The sequence below is a fragment of the Protopterus annectens genome, chromosome 7.part0, assembly GCF_019279795.1.
Source record: "Protopterus annectens isolate FY-2018-M chromosome 7.part0, PAN1.0, whole genome shotgun sequence".
NCBI lineage: Eukaryota > Metazoa > Chordata > Ceratodontiformes > Protopteridae > Protopterus > Protopterus annectens.
This window is the reverse complement of record NC_056739.1, coordinates 434,881,123-434,900,554: the sequence shown is the minus strand read 5'-3', so window position 1 is coordinate 434,900,554 and position 19,432 is coordinate 434,881,123. Positions and strand designations below refer to the sequence as shown.

Below are 19,432 nucleotides of genomic sequence, written 5' to 3'. Positions count from 1 at the left end.
AGTACCCCGTTGGGGAACCTTTTCTTGCCTCAGTCCGATGTCAGAAAAAGTTAACAATTGCATTTCTTGTGGGAAGCAAATACCTCATAAGGACTTTCATTCTTATTGTATACCTTGCCTAGGCCCAGACCACGACGTCACTGGTTGTCGGTTTTGTGCTAGGTTCAATAAGCAAACTATAAAGCGACGCTTTGATTTCGTACTACGCTACTTCGGTAGGAAATTTAATTACACTATGCCGTTGGAGCAACTGACTACCGGCGTGCATAAAAAATGCAAAGATAAAGACAGGCAGCCTAGATCCAAGCCAGATTCCGAGGCCTCGGCTGGGCTGGTTGCCGGTTCTCCGGTTTTCAGTGAGGCGCCTACACAGCCCCTGGCGACCGCAGAATTGGAACCCCAGACCGCTTCGGATTCTCAAGCAGAGAGATCTAGGCTGACACAGCCATTTTCTTTAGGCCCTACCGACGACATTGCAGAAGGAGAAGCTGGTGCTGTGGAAACACCTTTGGTTTCAGAAGGTGTCTTCAGGCCGACTACTCTCACCATAAAATCTTATGCTAAGCTTAAGACTCCTCTAAAACCAAAAAAGACTGCACATCAGTCTCCAGTTCAAGGCCCCATGCCTAAGAAACAGATGCTTAAAATGGCTGAAGATTTGATTTCTTTAATCAGGGGTTCCCAACCCCCCCCCCCCGACAAAAGGCCTAGACAAGAGGAGGATTATGCCTCCTCTGATCAAGTGTCTATTTCCTCAGGCTTCTCTGAGGAACAGGATTACTCCTTTCCCCCTTATGAAGATTCTGATGCTGAAGATTCCATTCTCTCATCTTCTCCCCCTGAAGACTATTCCTTTGGGGAACCTTACATACCATGAGGGAACATTTCCATTGGGAAGATCAGGACTACTCCGACTCAAAGAAAAGGCTCCGAGAGTTTCTTTTACTCCCCCAGCACAGACCACTTGCTATCCCTCCAGTTTTAGACATTGTGGATGATGTTTATTTAGAATCTAGTCTAAATCCAGATTCTCTGCCTCCTGCTCCAGCCAAACCAGATAGATATTATAGAGTGCCTGACTCACACAAATTCCTTTACAAAAGCCCTGTTGTTGACCCAGAGACAATCTCCTAGGGTCCCAAAGGGGCTAAGGCTTCTATGGCTAAAAATCCTGTACCCTCTGAAAGGGACTCCAGAGCACTAGATAGGTGGGGGGAAGAAGGTTTACACCTCAGCTACTCTAGCTATGAGAGCACTAAATTGTCAATTTCACATGCTTAAATACCAGCAGTTCCTAATGTCTCAAATAAAACAAAAGATGAGCACGCATCCTCAACAGTCTGAACACAAGGAAATGCAGGATATGTTGCATGCAGCTGAACAGGTGGGCAAACATACTTTACAATGTGGATTTGATTCCATGGAAGCTTCCTGTAGAGCAGCTGTTACTGGGTCTGTTATACGTAGGCATGCTTGGTTAAAGGAACAAACTCTGCCTGATCATGTTAAAGCAAAGTTACTAGATGCACCCTTACAGCAGGATGTCTTATTTGGGGTTAAAGCAGAAGAGGTTTTAAAGAAAATGGAGGATAAGGCAAAATCTATGCAGACGGTCAAAGATTTCTTACAGGTACAACCCCCACGCTTCAGCAGAAATTGGCCAACAAAAGATTGGTCCTTTCCAGCTTCTGATAGACCACAGAGGGGTAAATACAGGCACCCAAGGGGCAGAGGACAAGCACAAATCCCTTACAAACCTCGCCAATGGGGCACTGCAACACAGAAGGGTGGAAAAGACAGGTCCAAAACTACTAGAAGGCAAATACAATGAGTTAAACCTCAAACTGCTGAGCAAAACTCTCTTGGCAGCTCACTTGGGAGGAAAATTAGCATTTTTTACAGACAACTGGCACATCGTCACAAAGGACAAATGGGTCCTAGACATTATCTCACAAGGATACAGATTCCATTTCCACACCTTGCCAAGGATAAAAGGAATGCCAAACCTGCCACAAAATCAATGGGCAGAGGCACAAAAAACAAATTACAGTTCTCATGGACATGAGAGCCATTCAACTGGTACCTACACAGGAGCAAGGCCAAGGATTTTACTCAAGGCTCTTTCTAGTCCCCAGAAAGGACAATGCTTGGAGACCCATTCTGGACCTTTCAATTCTAAACACCTTCTTGCAAGTACCCAAATTCAAGATGCTAACACTACAGCAGCTTCTTCCCATGTTGGGCAAGAAAGCTTGGCTAGTAATGTTGGACCTCAAGGAGGCATACCTGCATGTCCCTATCAGACAAAATTGCAGAAGATACCTCTGTTTCATTGCAGGTTCAACCCATTACCAATTATCTGTACTGCCCTTTGGCTTATCTACTGCACCCAGGGTCTTCACAAAATGCCTGGCACCAGTAATTGCATACTGCAGACAAAGAGGAATTCAAATAAACCCATACCTGGACGACTGCCTCATCCAAGCAGAAAGCAAGGACATTCTCTTACAACATCTGGCTTTTGTAAAACACCTTCTAAGTTGCCTGGGGTACACAGTAAACGAAAAGAAATCAAAACTAGTGCCCTCACAAAATATGACATTCCTGGGTGCCAGCTTGAATACAACAGCCCAGATGGCTTATCTGACGCCAGACAAACAACTACAACTAACTCAATACTTCAAAACAATGGCAACAAAGACCCAACTCCCTGCAAGAAAAATTCTGCAGGCCTTGGGCTTCATGGCATCTTGCATACTACTAATACCATTTGCAAAACTGCATATGAGGAAATTACAATGGTGCCTAAAAAGCGTATGGACTCAACACAGCCACAGCTTGGAAACAATGATACCTCTCATTCCCTGCCTTCAGCAGGAGTTTCTATGGTGGTCACAAGCATGTCACCTCAACAAGGGTCAGCCTTTCACCTTACCCCCAGCCAGGCAAACTATGACAACAGATGCATCGGACTATGCCTGGGGGGCACAAATGGCAGGATGGTGCGTTCAAGGCATATGGACTGCAGATCAAAGGAATCTGCATATCAATCAAAAAGAAATGCTAGCTGTACAGAATGCCCTGACAGCCTTCAAGGACCTCTTGCATCCAGGACAGCTTATAATAAGGACAGACAACATCACAGTAATGTGGTACATAAACAAACAAGGGGGTACACACTCCTACCTTCTATGCAGGCAAGCAATGACCTTGTGGAACACAGCACTGGCTTACCAAGTTCAATTACAAGCTCAATTCCTGCCAGGAAAAAAGAACACATTGGCAGACGACCTAAGCAGAAACATCATGGATCACCACGAGTGGAAACTGGATCCACAAGTATTTGCAATGATAACTCAAACATGGGGGCGCCCAGACATAGACCTGTTTGACAACCCCCAAAACTATCAGCTATCAAAATTTTGCACAAGGACATTTCACCATCAAGCTTGGAAAGTGGACGCACTCTTGTTCAGTTGGAAAATGCTGACAGTATATGCCTTTCCTCCATTGCCCCTTCTCACAAAGTTGCTGCTGAAAGTCAGGATGGAGAGACCCTGAATGATACTCATTGCCCCAGACTGGCCACGCCAGCACTGGTACCCACTATTAAGGAACATGGCCCAGGGCCCACCATGGATTTTACCACAAATTCCTCATCTGCTCACACAGCAAGGCAGTCAGATTCTACACAGCCAGCTCAAAACCTTAAATTTGGCTGCATGGCAAATCACCTAAGCAACCAGCCAGCTCCTCTTTCACAAGCTGTTATGGATGTTATTCTTGAGGCCAGGAGGCCCAGCACCAGGAAAGCCTACTCAGACAAATGGAAAAGATTTTGCACCTGGAACCAAGCCAAAGGCCAAAATACCCTTCAGCCAGACATACCTCAAGATTCTACAATATTTAACTGAGATGTTACAGAAAGGACTTTCTTTTTCATCTATTAAAATCCACGCCTCAGCTATTTCAGCTCATTACAACACGGATCCTCTCTTATTTTCACATCCACTTCAAAGGCAGTATCTCAGAGGGGCCAAAAACATTAGGCCTCCCAGGAGAGTGCCAACACCAACTTGGGACCTCAATTTTGTTCTGGAAAAACTTATGCTACCACCTTTTGAGCCAGCTTTCTCAGCTGACTTAAAGTTTATATCATGGAAAACTGCCCTGCTGCTAGCAATTACTTCAGCCAGAAGAGTCTCAGAGCTACAGGCACTAATGGCAGTAAAGCCTTTCCTCATTTTTCATCAAGACAGAGTTTCTCTATGAACTAACCCCTCCTTTATGCCAAAGGTGGTATCCAGTGTGGCTCTAAATCAAACCATCCATTTACCCTCCTTCTTTCCAAATCCACAGAACAAAGGAGAAAGGCTCCTGCATTCCTTGGACATTCACAGGCAACTACGTTACTACTTGGATAAAACTAAGGTTTTCAAAAATCTGACCAGCTTTTTGTATCCTATGCTACAGCATCACAAGGAAAGGCTATCTCAAAACAGACCATTTCCAAATGGATAGGACATTGCATATGTTTTTGCTACACCCATCATGGAAAACCAGTTCCTGCTAGCATAAGGCCCCACTCTACCAGGGCAGCAGCTACATCTACAGCCTTCCTCAGGGGGGTGCCAACCAAGGATATTCTGGAAGCTGCAACTTGGAGTTCAGTACACACCTTCACCAAACACTATCACTTACCACTTTACTCTAAGACTAGAGCTGGCTTCGCCACTGCAGTTTTGCAGGGCCTTCTAGCCTCCTCTAACCCTGTTTGACTCCACCTCCCATCCTTAGCTATGGGATTTTACCCAAGTGTGATGACTGCAGCAGGGTAACACGATGAACATAGTACAGTTTTGTACCTACCATAAATGTAGATGTTCGAGTGTATACCCTGCTGCAGTCCAGGTTACCCTCCCTCCATCCCCTCTGACCTAACTAAAACCTTTCAATACCTTGAAATCTGATACAACCTTTGTGGTGTATTTGCTTATAGCTGGAGGGATGTTTTGTTTGTTTTAAATTTTTATTATTGGTACTATCTACTGACACCTTTTGGGGGGGCACCTGACATCTGGGGCAAGAAAAACTGAAGAAAATGGTGTCGGATGCCTCTTATATACCCATGGCGCACTGACGTCAGGGAAGAAGCAACAGCAACCGACGCCAGACCAAGACTTTGGAATTCAGGCCGACTGCGGGACCGCCTGACGACAAGATAACCCAAGTCTGATGACTGCAGCAGGGTATACACTCGAACATCTACATTTATGGTAGGTACAAAACTGTGCTTTACCTATCTTTACATTCTGGTTTGGACAAGAAGGCCATTGACCTTTTGATGTTGTTCTTGGAAACTGTTCTACACAATAATATTTTTCTATTTGATGACAGTGTGTACATCCAGAATGATGGCGTAGCTATGGGGACATCTTATGCCAGTAGCTACGCCAACATTGTGATGGCCAACTGGGAGGAAGAACTTTTGTTTCCCTTGGAGGTTTTTTAGCAGAATGTTGGGTTTTATAGACGTTTTGTTGACAACCTCTTTCTAATTTGGAAAGGGGATGAAGCTGGCCTTATGAATTTTGTTTCTATCATGAATAATCTGACGGATTTTCTCAGTTTTACTGTTAGTTTTTCCAGATGTAATATTTCTTTTTTAGATATCAATATTGAAAGGCTTGGGAATGGATTGTTGAATACATCCGTTCATAGGAAAACATGTTACAGAAACTCATTACTACACAGGAATAGTATGCACCCCTTTTATGTCTTTGGCAATGTAGTCAAAGGCCAGGTTATGAGAGCCTCCAGACTTAACCCCACCAATGAAGGCTATGAGCAGGAATTGGTTGATCTTAGGGCTAGACTTTTGAACAGGCATTATAGCCATTCTGAAGTAGATAAAGCGATTATGGAGATCAATCAATTGAGGACATCCAGAGGGCGTCCTTACTTCTCTGATCCTGGTGATATGGTGAATAATGTGCAACATAGAAGAACTAGTGAACTCCAAATACCGATGTTTTTCACTTCAGATATAGGTAGGATTAAGGAAATTGTTGAGAAAAATCAGGATACTCTTCTTCTTGATGAAGATTTAAGAGATATAGTAGGACAGAGACCTAAGTTTCTATATAAAAATAGAAAGAATCTGAAACAAATTTTGTGTCGTTACCCTCTGACCAGATTTGACACTGACCCTGTCTTAGACATTAGTAATAAGGAACCATGTAATCTTTGTAAACAGTGCCAATATATTGATACTAGTTGTACGTTCACACAACCCATTACTGGGCATGAGTTTTCTTTCCATACAAGAACTAATTGCCAGAATATGAATATTATTTATCTTGCCAGATGCACTTCCTGTGAAGAGTTCTATATTGGTAAGGCTAACAGGAAGCTTTAGAGAACGTATTAGGGAACATGTCTATCATCTACGTATAGGCGCAGAGTTTAATGCCCTGGCCAGACATAGAATACAGCAAGGGGTGACACATACATTTAAGTTTTATGTTATGCAGATCATCCTACCTAGTTTGCGGGGGGGTGACTTGCAGAATTTTACTGAAGAATGTGAATTATGATGGATCATTCGATGCAGAGCAGATAGAACACCTGGATTAAATGATAAAGCCCCTATAAGACCTATTCTTCGAAACAAAAGGCTGACTAAGCCTAAATAAAGGGACTTTCAATACTAATGCCATTGTACACACTGCCTTAGGTTTTTTCCTCTCTTCCTTCTTTGACTTTGTCAGTGTGTTCTAGGTGCAGATATTTTTATCTATATACATTTATATTTATACATGTATATTATTTTTTATATATTGCACATACATTCATTTTTTGATATATATATAGGCTCTTTGTGTGTTTTTTATTTAATTTGCAGACATACATCTGCAGTTATTTGTTATAGTGTATAGATCACTTTAAATGACTGAACACATAGCCTTTGTTAATATGTTTTAGGTGCAAATATTTTTATCTATACACATTTATATATACACATATATATTTTTTATATATTGCGCATACATTCATTATTTGATATATATAGGCTTTTTATGTGTTTTTATTTAATTTGCAGACATATATCTGTAGTCATTAGTTATAATGTATAGGTCACTTTAAATGATTGAATACACAGCCTTTGTTGTCAGGTACGAATGAAGTCTTGAATAATATGTTAATCTATTTTTATGTGTATTTGGATATTTTATCAACTACTTTGGAGATACACGTACCTTTTAAACTATTATATTGGCTTCTTATTAGAATTGACAGATATTCATAATTTATATATTTATTCTGTCTAATTATCTTTGAATGATGTCATAAGTTGTCTCAACCAATCGCTCTGTTTTCTACACTTTTTAAATGTTTGAAGCCTTGTGATTTTTTAAAGTCTGATGAAGCCGTCTGGTGAAAGCGCTAACTTCTTTTAATAAAAAGTTCTACAATTTGTCGTTTTGAAGTCCGTGCTTTGTTTTGGAACATATAGTGGTGATTTGAACCTATGAACACTGTCTGCTGTGTTTAGTTCCAGTGGATGCTTTGTTGTTGGTTTATCTTGTCTTCGGGACCACAGGAGCTTTCATCCTTTGGTGGTGTCCTTTTATAAAATAATTATGTAGTGAAATGCTTTAAATTTGTATGGAAGAAGGAAGATAGAAGACAATTAAAAATCTGGGGACCAAAAGACAAATTAAAATCTGGAAACCAATAGTATTGAATAATAGTGACTATAAGATCTTTATGAAAATACTACAAAAGAGATTTGAAACTAAAATGGAAAATAGCATGGAAGATATTATATAAAGTATAAAGGTAAGGATTGTCAAGAATTATTAATGATAGAGAAATTGTGGATGATATTATGAATAGAAAAGAAGAAGCAACAGTCATGATAAGAGACCTTAATAAATCATTTGATACAATGGGATATGAAATCTTATGGGTGATAATGAAAGAAAATAATAAGTGTGAAAGTTAAGAAATTATGTAAGTCAGTGTATAGTAATAATAAAGTAAATATACATGTAAATGGCTGATTAAGCCAAGAGGTACATATAAAGATTGGTGTAAGACAGGGATGTTTGATAAGTTGTATACACTTTGCATTAGTTATGAATGTGATAGTATGTCAAATAAATTATAAAATGAAGGAGGCGGGGTATATAACGCATGAAGGGTTAAGAATTCCAGTTCTGTTAACATATCCAGATGACATAATAATTGCAAAAAACAAAATTTGGATAAAAGAAGTTTATAATTTGCACAAAACAGTGTCTAGAGTTGATATGATAGTTTTAAATAAAGAAAAAAGTAAAGGTTTAGGTGATGTAGTACCGAGAGGGGGTATATATTTAACATGAATAAAATTTCTGTATTAGGTATAAAATTTGGGAATAAAGATATAAGTTGAATTCAGTGGGAGAAAAACAATATTAGAAATAAAACAAACCTGTATTTTCTGAAGAACATATGCATTATCATTCAGAAAAAAAAACATATTTTATAAAATCGGTATTTATTGGAAAAATAACATACTTAGCAAGTGTATTTATGTTGCCAACAATTTTTGAAAAGGAATTATTGCAGACATTATTTTTTCATTTATATGGGGTTCTAGATTAAACACAGTAAAAAGAGGAGTTTGTATGTAAATAAAGAGAAAGGAGGTTTAGGGTTAATTAACTCAGTGGTATATACTGTTTGATTACATTTGTTACAAAGTGTAAGTGGACAAATGAAAAAGATGAGAGATGATTTAGTAAAAGTATATAAATATAGGCATGATAAATTTGGGGATATGGTAGAACAGAGTAAAAACTGAAAAAACGGTGCATAAATGAAGAAATAAAATGTTACCAAGAAAAGATATTTTTATGGAAAATAAAAATTGGTGGTACAGAAAAAGACAGAAAAGTGTGTTATACAAATATAATGATAAAACATTGCTATGTAAAACCATGGGAAATTCTAACAGATGAAAAAAATAAACCTATAAAAGTTAGAAGCAAATTGTGCAATCAGAAAGTAGAATGTCAAGATTTTTTGAGGATACCGATAAGAGATAAATTGCCAGTGAACGGAAATATGTTGTATAAAAAGAAAAGTGATAGAATATGATTACATTGTCAAGAAGAAACTATTGAACATGTGTTTTATAAATGTAAAAGAGTAAAAAATTTATAGTGAAAACTATGTAAAGAAGATTTTTTCCAAAAATATAGAAGTGGAAAAATAAACATGGATATGACTAAATATGGACGTTATAAGAACAGACGTAAAGCATATGTTAAAAGAAAAGATACAAAGTTATTTTATGTCATATGGCTTATATGAAATGAAAGAATAAATTAAATTGATTTTAGCAAAAATATTAAGTAAAATCAAATGGTGGTTATAGAAAACTAGTGTGGGTCTAATAAGGATGAAAATTTAGTATGATTGTAAAGGATATTAGGAATATGTGTAAGTAGATTTGGATATCTATATATTTATAAATATTTGTAAATATATATATATATATATATATATATATATATATATATATATATATATGTTGTAAATAAGAGCTCTTTTTATATATAAACAAAGAGTCCTTACTCTTTATGATAGCTGTAGTGGGATCTTTTACATCCGCCTGACCTACTTCCAACTCAAGCAGATGGGGCCTTTATTTAACTTTTCATCCAAAGGACAATACACAGGAGTCCAGCACCCCTCTTAAGCTGCATCGTTAGTGATCCATCAGCCTGGTGTGGGAACAGAGACCACAGCATTCTGCATCAGAAACAGATGAGAGGCAAGCAACTCTTATTCAATTAAAAAGACAATGGAACAGATTTTCCAGCAACATGCATTTTCTGGACATTTCACTAACAACAACTATGATAATCTAATAACTGGTATTACTAACTGACTATAAATCTTAATGAATTTAATATCTCAGTGATTTATGAATGTCTGGCAGTTACTGCAGAGAATTAATGCTTAAAACTGTTTGTGAGCTACTTTTTGTTGTCAATGGTACAGTGTTTGATTATTTCTACCTCTTTTTTCCTATTGCATGACTTTGATTATGTTGCTTAACAAGAAATGCTCCTGGATTGCCCCTTACCTGGTTTAAAATATAAAAAAAAAATAAAATAAAGGGCATACATATGAGGCTAAATACTCATCTGTAGTTTCTGAATAATAAGAGAAGAACCAGATCATGGTCAAATGGAACTGTAGGCAGAGTGATGGACCAGAGCCCCTCCCCAATGGAGATACTAATATCCCATTACTTGTTTCTCTCTACCCAGTTACCATTAAACACTGATGAAGCCTGTCTGTGTGCATACTCTTCTTTACTTTTACATTGATCACTGAGATTTGGATTCAATTTTGAAATATTTATTAAAATTTTGCAGCAAAAACACTGACAGCCATTCAATGAATAAAATGAAACATCCTCACAGTGAAAAAAGACAGCATGAGCAATAGAAAACTTCTCTTCCTATGAAGTTCACATTTATTGAAATTGCATTTGGCAATCCATTAAACTACAACAGGTGTGCAGGGATTCATAGTCCCAACAGCATATGTTAAAGCACTAATAGGGGCTATCCGAAGGGTGCAGGAATTCAAAAAACAAACATGTAATGAATTTGCTAAGACCTTGGGACAGCCTACTGGACACAACTGGCTTTTTAAAATGTCAGCCAGGAGTGCTATCTGGTGAAATAACTTGGTCAGACTCACACTAGACAAACAAAAGGCTGAAGGAATCAAAAGCTGCACTACAGAAAGCAGCTCATTAAGAGCTCATAACCTTAACTTATCTGCACTAAGTACCAAACTGTTATAGCCCAACCCAATGCATTTCACACCCTTGTGCCTGCAGAAAAACAGGTTAAATTAAAAATGCATTCACAGTTAATACTTTAACATAAAACTCAGACTTCATGCTGTGCAGTTTATACACAGTCAAATAAGCACACTGTCAACAGTCAACAAAAGGAGGAAACCAAGGATCATACCCCAAAAACATGGCTCATATTATGAAGTTCCTGTTAAATACAATTCATTTTTTTCTTTACACTATAACTTCTCTGGTATGCAGGACACACACACACATTCACACAGATGTGACTATCAATTACAGTCCCTTGTATGACTGCATACATTTATACATCTGCTTGCGACAAAATAAATGAACAAATATATAATGACCAAGAAGAGTATTTCAGCTCACAACTGTGAGAGCCATACTGTGCATCCAATCAGACACCTCCTAATTCCTCCCAACCTCCTAGCTCAAGAACTGGAGGCAAATACCTAATAATCTGGTACAAATGTTAAAACACTTCTCTCTCTCTCTCGCTCTCTCTCTCTCATGATTAGAAAGTTATATTAGCAAGCATTTTCTGAAGGACAATATCTGAAACTCACATGCCTGACATTTAATGACTAAACCAGGACAATTTGCCAGAAAGCCATAAATTTTACAAGGACCAGACCAAAATAATTTTCAATTTCTTTGCTCAAGAATTCCGGACAAAACCAGAAATGATTGGGGGGAATGCCCCAGAAGGGACATATTTTATAAACTAATTTTTTATCTATTTGTTAACCCTGTAAAACCCAGGAGAAAGTTGCATTTTTTCAAGATGATCCAGGAATAGTACGGGACTTGTTCTGAGTCACACCATAAGCAAATGGAGGTGGGAAGATTCAAACCCTGTACTTTTGACTACAGGAAGCAATTCCTTAACAGCTCAGTGGCAGATGCAAGAGTTAAGAGAAGTCTAGTAATTGGTGTGGAGGACTGAAAGTATAGTTCAACGATACAGGGTTTACACACTTAGGGCAGCTGTTCCAGCTGATTCATTTCACACTGCTACTGTTCTGTTCACTTTTCCAAACAACTCAAAACTGCCTGCAAGTGAGACCAGAACTGTTCAGTTGGGTGAAGGTGGTTGATGCATTTAGAGAAGTAATGTGCAGCTTGCAAAATCAGTTGGTGGTGAGTTTGTTACTGGGGCACTTGGGGGGGGGGCACATTTCCATGGGCGGCACATGTCCTCTCTTTGCCCCCTAGTGCCACCACTGTTTGAGTCTCAGCTCCTCCACATGGACACAAAGTGGCTGAACAGCAAAATTAGGCAGACCATATCTTTCAGGACAGGCCTAAAAACAAACTACATGCATCAACTATTAGGTTTCATTCAGTTAGCACAAAATGGATATACAATGGAATGTGATATACCCTTTATAATATATGTGGTATGAACACAAAACTAGCTATGATTAACAGCTTGTTCATAAATTAGGAATTAAAAATGAACATTATATTACCAGGGAAGATTGTTACTAGTCCAGTAAAAAGTGATTACAATATATATGCAGCAAGTGTGTGTCAGAGAGTGTGTTTTTGGGAGTGTCTGTGTGTGTGTGTGTGTGTGTGTGTGTGTGTGTGTGTGTGTGTGTGTGTGTGTGTGTGTGTGTGTGTGTGTGTGTGTGTGTGTGTGTGTGTGCATGTGAGGGAGAGAGATAAGATTGTTCTATATCTGCAAAACAAAAAATGTATTTAAAATGTATGTGTTTAATTACTGAATTGTATTTGGACAAAAAGTTAAATTTCCTCTGGAAATAGTCATCGATTTATTAATTAATCTATCAGTACCAGCTGTAACCGATTCAAAGTCCATTTTGCCATCTGCATATTTTCTACCCTTGTAATTTGTATTCCTCCCACAGTAATGATGGTAATTTCTACGTTGGCTTGTCAGTCAGTGTCCAAGTAAGCAATGAAGGACTGGTCACCTGGTTTCCTCCAGCTATTTTCCGCAGCTCTTGCAGCATTGAGGTATGTCACCATTTTTAAAAAATTAAGGTATATGGGCAGGGTAATTGGAGCAATACTGATGTCTCTAAAGTATGTGCAGAAAGTGACAATACAGAAAGTTTTAGGCATCACTAATCACAATAGTTCTTTAACAGAATGAAATTCATACATCTCACAGACGCAGCTCTCAGAGTGTGGCCAAAGATTTACTACTCAGAAAGATAAGAATGTTTGACTTTGCATTTTACCTAACTTGAACATTAACACTGGTTTATAAAAGATGTGTGATTCATATGTTTTGCTGATCAGGGAGGAAAGAGACCACTGTTAAACTGAAAGCACAGTTTTACTTTAGACTTAGGGTGGCATGGCTTGAATGATCTTCTGTATTTTATTTAAATGGCAAAAAGTTGGAAAAGTGTTTTTCAGAATTCATATCAATTAGACCCTGCCAGTATCAGTAAGTGTCTCTTTTATCTCACATGCTGACATACCCCTCAACTTGCAGACATTGAAAATAGGAACAAAGAACCTTAAAAAATAGGAACATCAACTTAAAATCTCGACATGTAATTAGCATAAAATCTGATTGCCAAATAGCACATAACTCTTCCCTCTTTCAAAAGGAATGTGAAATACCACTCAGAAATGATTTTTCAAAAACAGAGGGTGACAAAAATGATGGAAAAATATAAACACATTATCATAGAGACAGTATAAAACCCGTAGACGTTAAATAACTGCATCACAATATTCTGTCATACAAGATCATTTATTATTGCTTCAGGAAAACGGGGTTGTAAGATGTATGGGGGAATTCAATAAAGCCTACATGCAGTGATTTTCCATGTAGGCATAGTGGCATGGCCCCATCATGGAAACTGGCAGCTGTGCGATCCAGTAAATAGAGCAGAGGAACGTGCACAAGCGTGCGGACATGAAAGTGTCCTTGGAATGCAAATCACCTCATACGGAGGTGAATTTCATGCAAATTAGGTCAAATGAGAGTGCTGGAATGATCCAGATAGATAGTCATGCAGACCCTGTGTTGGTGTCTGAAGTGTACAAGAAATGAAAAACTGTACAGGTGCTGTAAATGCCCCTTTAGAAGGTCAGGGGTTGCATATTAGGGACAGATAATGGCAAACTATGCCCTGTATGTCCAAAAAGTAAAGCAAAATAATAAAAAATAAATTTTTAATAGCCATATCATGTTTGCTTACTACCATTATGCAAAAAAAAAATAATTAAAAATTGTAAAATCCAAAACAAGACATATGTGAGAATAATGCATTATAGGGCCCTGCAAGCAGTATTTACAATGATAGGTTTCAGTGGTTGCTAAAGAGGCAGGTCCTGGAATAGTGAAGTATCCAAGTTGTGTGCACAGATCAGTATGCAAATGAGCTGGGATTACTGAATAGCAAAAATGGGCTACTGTGTCCGCAGATAAAAGTGGTGTAGCCCCTGAACCATTTTGTTGTCCACAGAACAGATAGCTGACATCAAAATGGGATGTGTCACACTATTTCTAAGTGGATTGGAGCTTAGTGGTGCCCATTTGCATGGCGCACTGCTCAGCTAAGCAGAGGGGTGTATGCACTGTTGCTATGCTTTGTTAAGCTGTGGGGCACGTGTTTTAGCTGGTTTAAGCATGTTTGCATGGTGTGCCGCTGAGCTGAGCATCCCCATCCAAGAGGGTGTGTCCAGACTGCTAAGCAATGTTTATACTAGCGGTGCAGGTTTGTACTCCATGCTGCAGCAAAAGTATTTAAAAAAAAAAAAGGAAATCATGTATGAATTACTATTAGGCCCTGTTCCACAGACACTGGGCCATTCAAACCCGTCAGTAATATACCTTGCAGGTGGAATGCATCATAGTTAGCCAATCACACAGGCTGCATCTGCAGCACACCACTATAAAGTATACATACACCCTACAATCTGATTTTTCCTACATACTCTGCACCATTGTAGTACACACTTTTTAATTTTAACTGACAGAATATTTGGGACCGCTACTGCTGTTCTGCTACATCTACATGTGCTAGAGGCTGATGACAGTGCTGATGCTGATGTTGACAATAGGCCTAGACTGAGAAGGAGAAGAGTGTTCAGCCCAGGGTAACCTTCCAGGTGCTAAATGAGCTGGAGATTGTAGAGTGCTACAGGGTGGACAGAGACATACTACAAGAACTCACCGAGCTTTGCCGCCCAACTGGGGACATGATGGGGGTCTCACAGGCATCTGCATCCAGGGTACTCCACCAGTTCCTGGATGCCATGCAAACACATGCCAGTGAGCACATTTATTTACCCCATACCCCTGAGGAGAGGGCCAGCAGTATGCATCTCATCCACCATGTAGCACAGTACCCTGAGGTGCTGGGTGCCATAGACTGCACTCATGTACATATCAAAACACCACCCAGTGAGGAGGGTAGAATCTACATCAACCACAAGGGGTATCACTCCATCATCTGCTAGGTTGTGTGCAATGCCCAGGGCATTATCATCAAGGTGTGTGCTGGCAGCCCTGGCAGCTATCACGACTCCCACATCTGGCACGCATCATAGCTATGCCAGACGTTTGCCAGGGGGAACATACCATACGGCCATCTACTGGAGGATGCTGGCTATGCACTGAAACCATGGATGATGACACCCATCAGAAATGTACACACACCTACTGAAGAATGTCATAATGAGGCACACACACACAATCTAGGAACATCATAGAGCATTTGTTTGGGCTGCTCAAGTCATGGTTTTGGTGCCTTGATATATCAGGTAGAGCCCTGCAGTCCTGTCCAGCAACATGTGCACAGATGTTCACAGCATGCTAAACAATATGATCCTGCAGAAGCAGCTATGGCAGGAACATCAGAGGGAAGGGACACACAAAGCCCCAACCAGAGCCTAGGTCCCCACAGGCACAGGCACAGGGTGACTCGGAAGAGGAACACCCTGAGCTTGACTTGGAAGAGGAAACCCTGAGCCTGTCCCTGTAGGCAGACATAGACATGCCCAGTGTGCCCTGGCATTAGCAAAGAGGTATTGCATAGAACATGCACTGACAACCTAGGGTCCTAGGGACTGGCACCTTATGCTGACTCGCATACATAGTAAAAAGGATGCCAGCCACACCACACAATCTATACCTTACCACGTATTGGCTGTGTACTGTGGTCATCAGACAGAGTCAGCCCTGAAACACAGGTCTCTCAACTGCTGTGTCCACAAGGTAAATCAGTCTCTTTTACTACAAATGTACAGGGTACTAGACTATGGTAGCATTTGTACGGACCTGATGTATGTATGTAAGGGGAATAGAGTGGGTTGCTGGACTACTTGCAGAAAACTAACTGCTAGTTGGGACAACGGGTACTCTGTCCAATACTAAGTGCCCCATACTATGCAGTAGGTCACAGGGCTGGAAAGCCCATTGCAGTCTGCAAGAGGAATGCCAAATAGCGGGGTCATAGGACAGATGCAACACTGTCAAATGCCAGAGTCCACTACCCCCAACACATCAGTGTTCCCATACAAGTGTAGTAACAGTATGTTTGCAAGGATAGAGCTGCAAACCACACAATCCCAGGGCTGTCACAAAGAACCTTTCCAAATGTCCTATTTTACACAAAACACAGGGGTCACAGCAGGGCTCACACAGTGTATGTCTGTCTGCTGTTGGTAGTGTGTGGAATTAAACCTCACCTTCCAGTGGCTCACTGGGCTAAGTACATTACCATGGTTAATGGTGCTGATGGTTCAAAGCTGGCTGCACCTACAACTTTTGCATGTCAGGTACTCATATGGTCAGAGTCCTACAGACTGTCAACATGCCTCAATCTGTTCATGCCAGAAAGTTGGACAAAGGCAAAGGCAATGGGTAGAAGAGGGCCAAACAGGCAGACATTATACAAGCTCTGAGTAACCTAGTAAGTGGCTAGTATAACAGCAGGTTGCAACATGTCAGATTAGCAACAGGACTGAAGAAATAATTACCAACGTATACCAAGAACCCAAGCTGGAAGTCCAAACAGCAAACAAAGAAATCAAAACATATAATGGTGCATTCAGGCCATCATTTTAATTTTAAAGTATTACAGGTGGTACATGTTAACAGTAGAGGGGGTGACATGAACAATAATTTAGAGCAAATACAGTTGCGATCGATTCTACAATTGCAGTCACACAGGCTACCAGAATTAATTGTACTGTCAGTTTAAAACCTGCTCTAAAAGCATATTGGTTAAAGTGAAAATATCTGTATATACCTCTTTAAGAGGCTAACTATACTTAATTGCTTTGGTGTTGAATTGATTTATGTATTTAAGTATGAGCTTTTTTACTGTGGTTTGTATTAAGACCTGAGGAAGCACTAACAAAAGTGCTTGTCTTTTATCTTTTTTATGGTGTCTTATTAAAATTGTGTCAACAGTTGTGGTTATCCAGCTGTTTTTTTCTTTATTAGCAGCAGGATGTGAAGGCCATCACTTAACTTTGTCAGTACTTTTCTGCGGGCTCCATGTATTAGCATCATCATCAGCAGCAGCAGCAGCAGCCCCCTTTTTCCCATTTTTTTCTACATGAGGTCAGGGTATCGTGTTAACTGTCGCCAACTGTCTTGATTCAGTGCCACACTCTTGCCTTCTTCAACACTCATGCCTGATTGTCACAGATCTTCTTTCACACAATCCATCCACCTCTTTGCTGGACATCTTGCTTCCTCTTACCTTCTTCCTGTCTGTCCCAAATCTTCCTCACCAGATTTATTATGACCAGATGGCTTAGTGGTTAAGGTCTTCGCCTCCCATGCACAGGATACAAGGTTCTGACCTCCGACCAATGCCTGTTTGGAGTTTGCATGTTCTCCCTGTGTCTCCGTGGGGTTTCTCCCATGTCCGAAAAACATGCTGAATGTTTCCATCTCAAACTCACCAATGAATGGAGCTGTCGACAGCAGCACATACACTACATGGTGCCCTATAGGGGGAAGAGTTGTAAAGACCAACCGCTTTGGGCATCTACTGTGGTGCGCAGTATCCTCAAGAGAGGAGAACACGGATCACAGACTGTGTGCCGTGGCAGGGCTAGCCACTCAATGGTGTAAAATATGGCTCTAGGTGATTTGGTCATGTATTAGTATATTACAGGGAAACCACAACTGTATGAAGAACAGAGCATACATATGAAGCAGAATGCTGGATATCCTGCAAAAACATATACAGTAAGAGGTATGTAGACTTTCACACTGTGTCTGCTGTTACAGCATGTACTCCCAGTCACATCATACCCACAACCACTTAGAGCAGGAAATCTGCACAAAGCTACAAACAGTGGTGGGACAAAGGCCCAAATACAAGGGGAAGGATTAACTACTGCCCAGACAAATGTATAAAATGCAGAGAATAACAGGCCGTATATTAACACATGGGTTTGCTGATGTGTATGGAGTCAGTAACTCAAATGTCTGTCAGCATGTATGAATGTCAACCTATAAGGATTTGCCAATAATGTACCAGAAATCCACAATACTATGTGCAATGTAATGTACATATGCAGAACTCTGTACATTTTATTACAATCATCACACTTGATAGGTATGAGACATATATATTACATTCAGCACACAGCCAGGGAATGCCGTGGATAAAATATCAAGGAGTTGACTGTTTTATTAGGTGCAGCATCCAACTGGCTGCAGCACACAAAATCCCCAGACTGGAGTACAGGTAGGTCTGGCCTGGAGTCACCTTGTAAGTGCTGATTATCACACTGGGCATGCTCCTACACTTAGCTAAATTGAGCCCATGTCTGATGCCTCATTTGCCTGAGGAACTGATATATGAAAATATGTGTGTGTGCATACAGGCAGCTATGTATACGGATCTGTCCCTCCCTATCCCCCTCACACATGATTATCTAATCTATCAGTTTGTGGCACAGATATATATATATATATATATATATATAGAGAGAGAGAGAGAGCTACATAAAGGTGTAGATATATATATAGAGAACGAGCTACATAAAGGTGTAGAGTGATTTAGATTCTCCACATATATCTATATAACACAGTCACATAACACACAAACACTTATAGTTACATCCCTAATCTCTCTCTCTCTCTATATATATATATATATATATATATATATATATATATATATAATGCATATATATGGTTCCACTTCATATCATCGAATTATCATTTAATCGAATTGCAAAACATCAAGACCAAATTGTCAAAAACTCATAACATCGAATCTCAAATCATTGAAAACTATAAAGCAACTAGAAATAACATCCCAGACACTGTTTACTACGGTTATGCAAGGGGGCAAGCCTCCCTGCACCCCCCATGTGGGGGGCTCCACCCCCCACACCCCCCATTAATTAAATATACCAACTCCAATGTCATACTACAGTGGGGTTAGGAAATTACCTTTTTCCCCCACTGTAGTGTGACCTTGGAGTTGGTATATTTAATTTATGGGGGAATGAGGGACAGAGCCCCCCACATGGGGGGTGCAGGGGGGCTTGCCCCCCTGCATAAATGTAGTAAAAACTCTG

The 19,432-nt window shown here is 39.8% G+C and overlaps 1 protein-coding gene across 2 annotated transcripts in view; it reads left to right on the top strand.

Annotated features, from left to right (window-relative positions):
• The window catches only part of CHRNB1 (cholinergic receptor nicotinic beta 1 subunit), an 826,114-nt gene that overhangs the window by 434,752 nt on the left and 371,930 nt on the right, over positions 1–19,432 (top strand). For both annotated transcript variants that reach the window (XM_044077017.1, XM_044077016.1), the window contains exon 5: positions 12,766–12,874. In XM_044077017.1, coding sequence (XP_043932952.1) covers positions 12,766–12,874 — 109 coding nt within the window. The remainder of the gene's footprint in view (positions 1–12,765; positions 12,875–19,432) is intronic.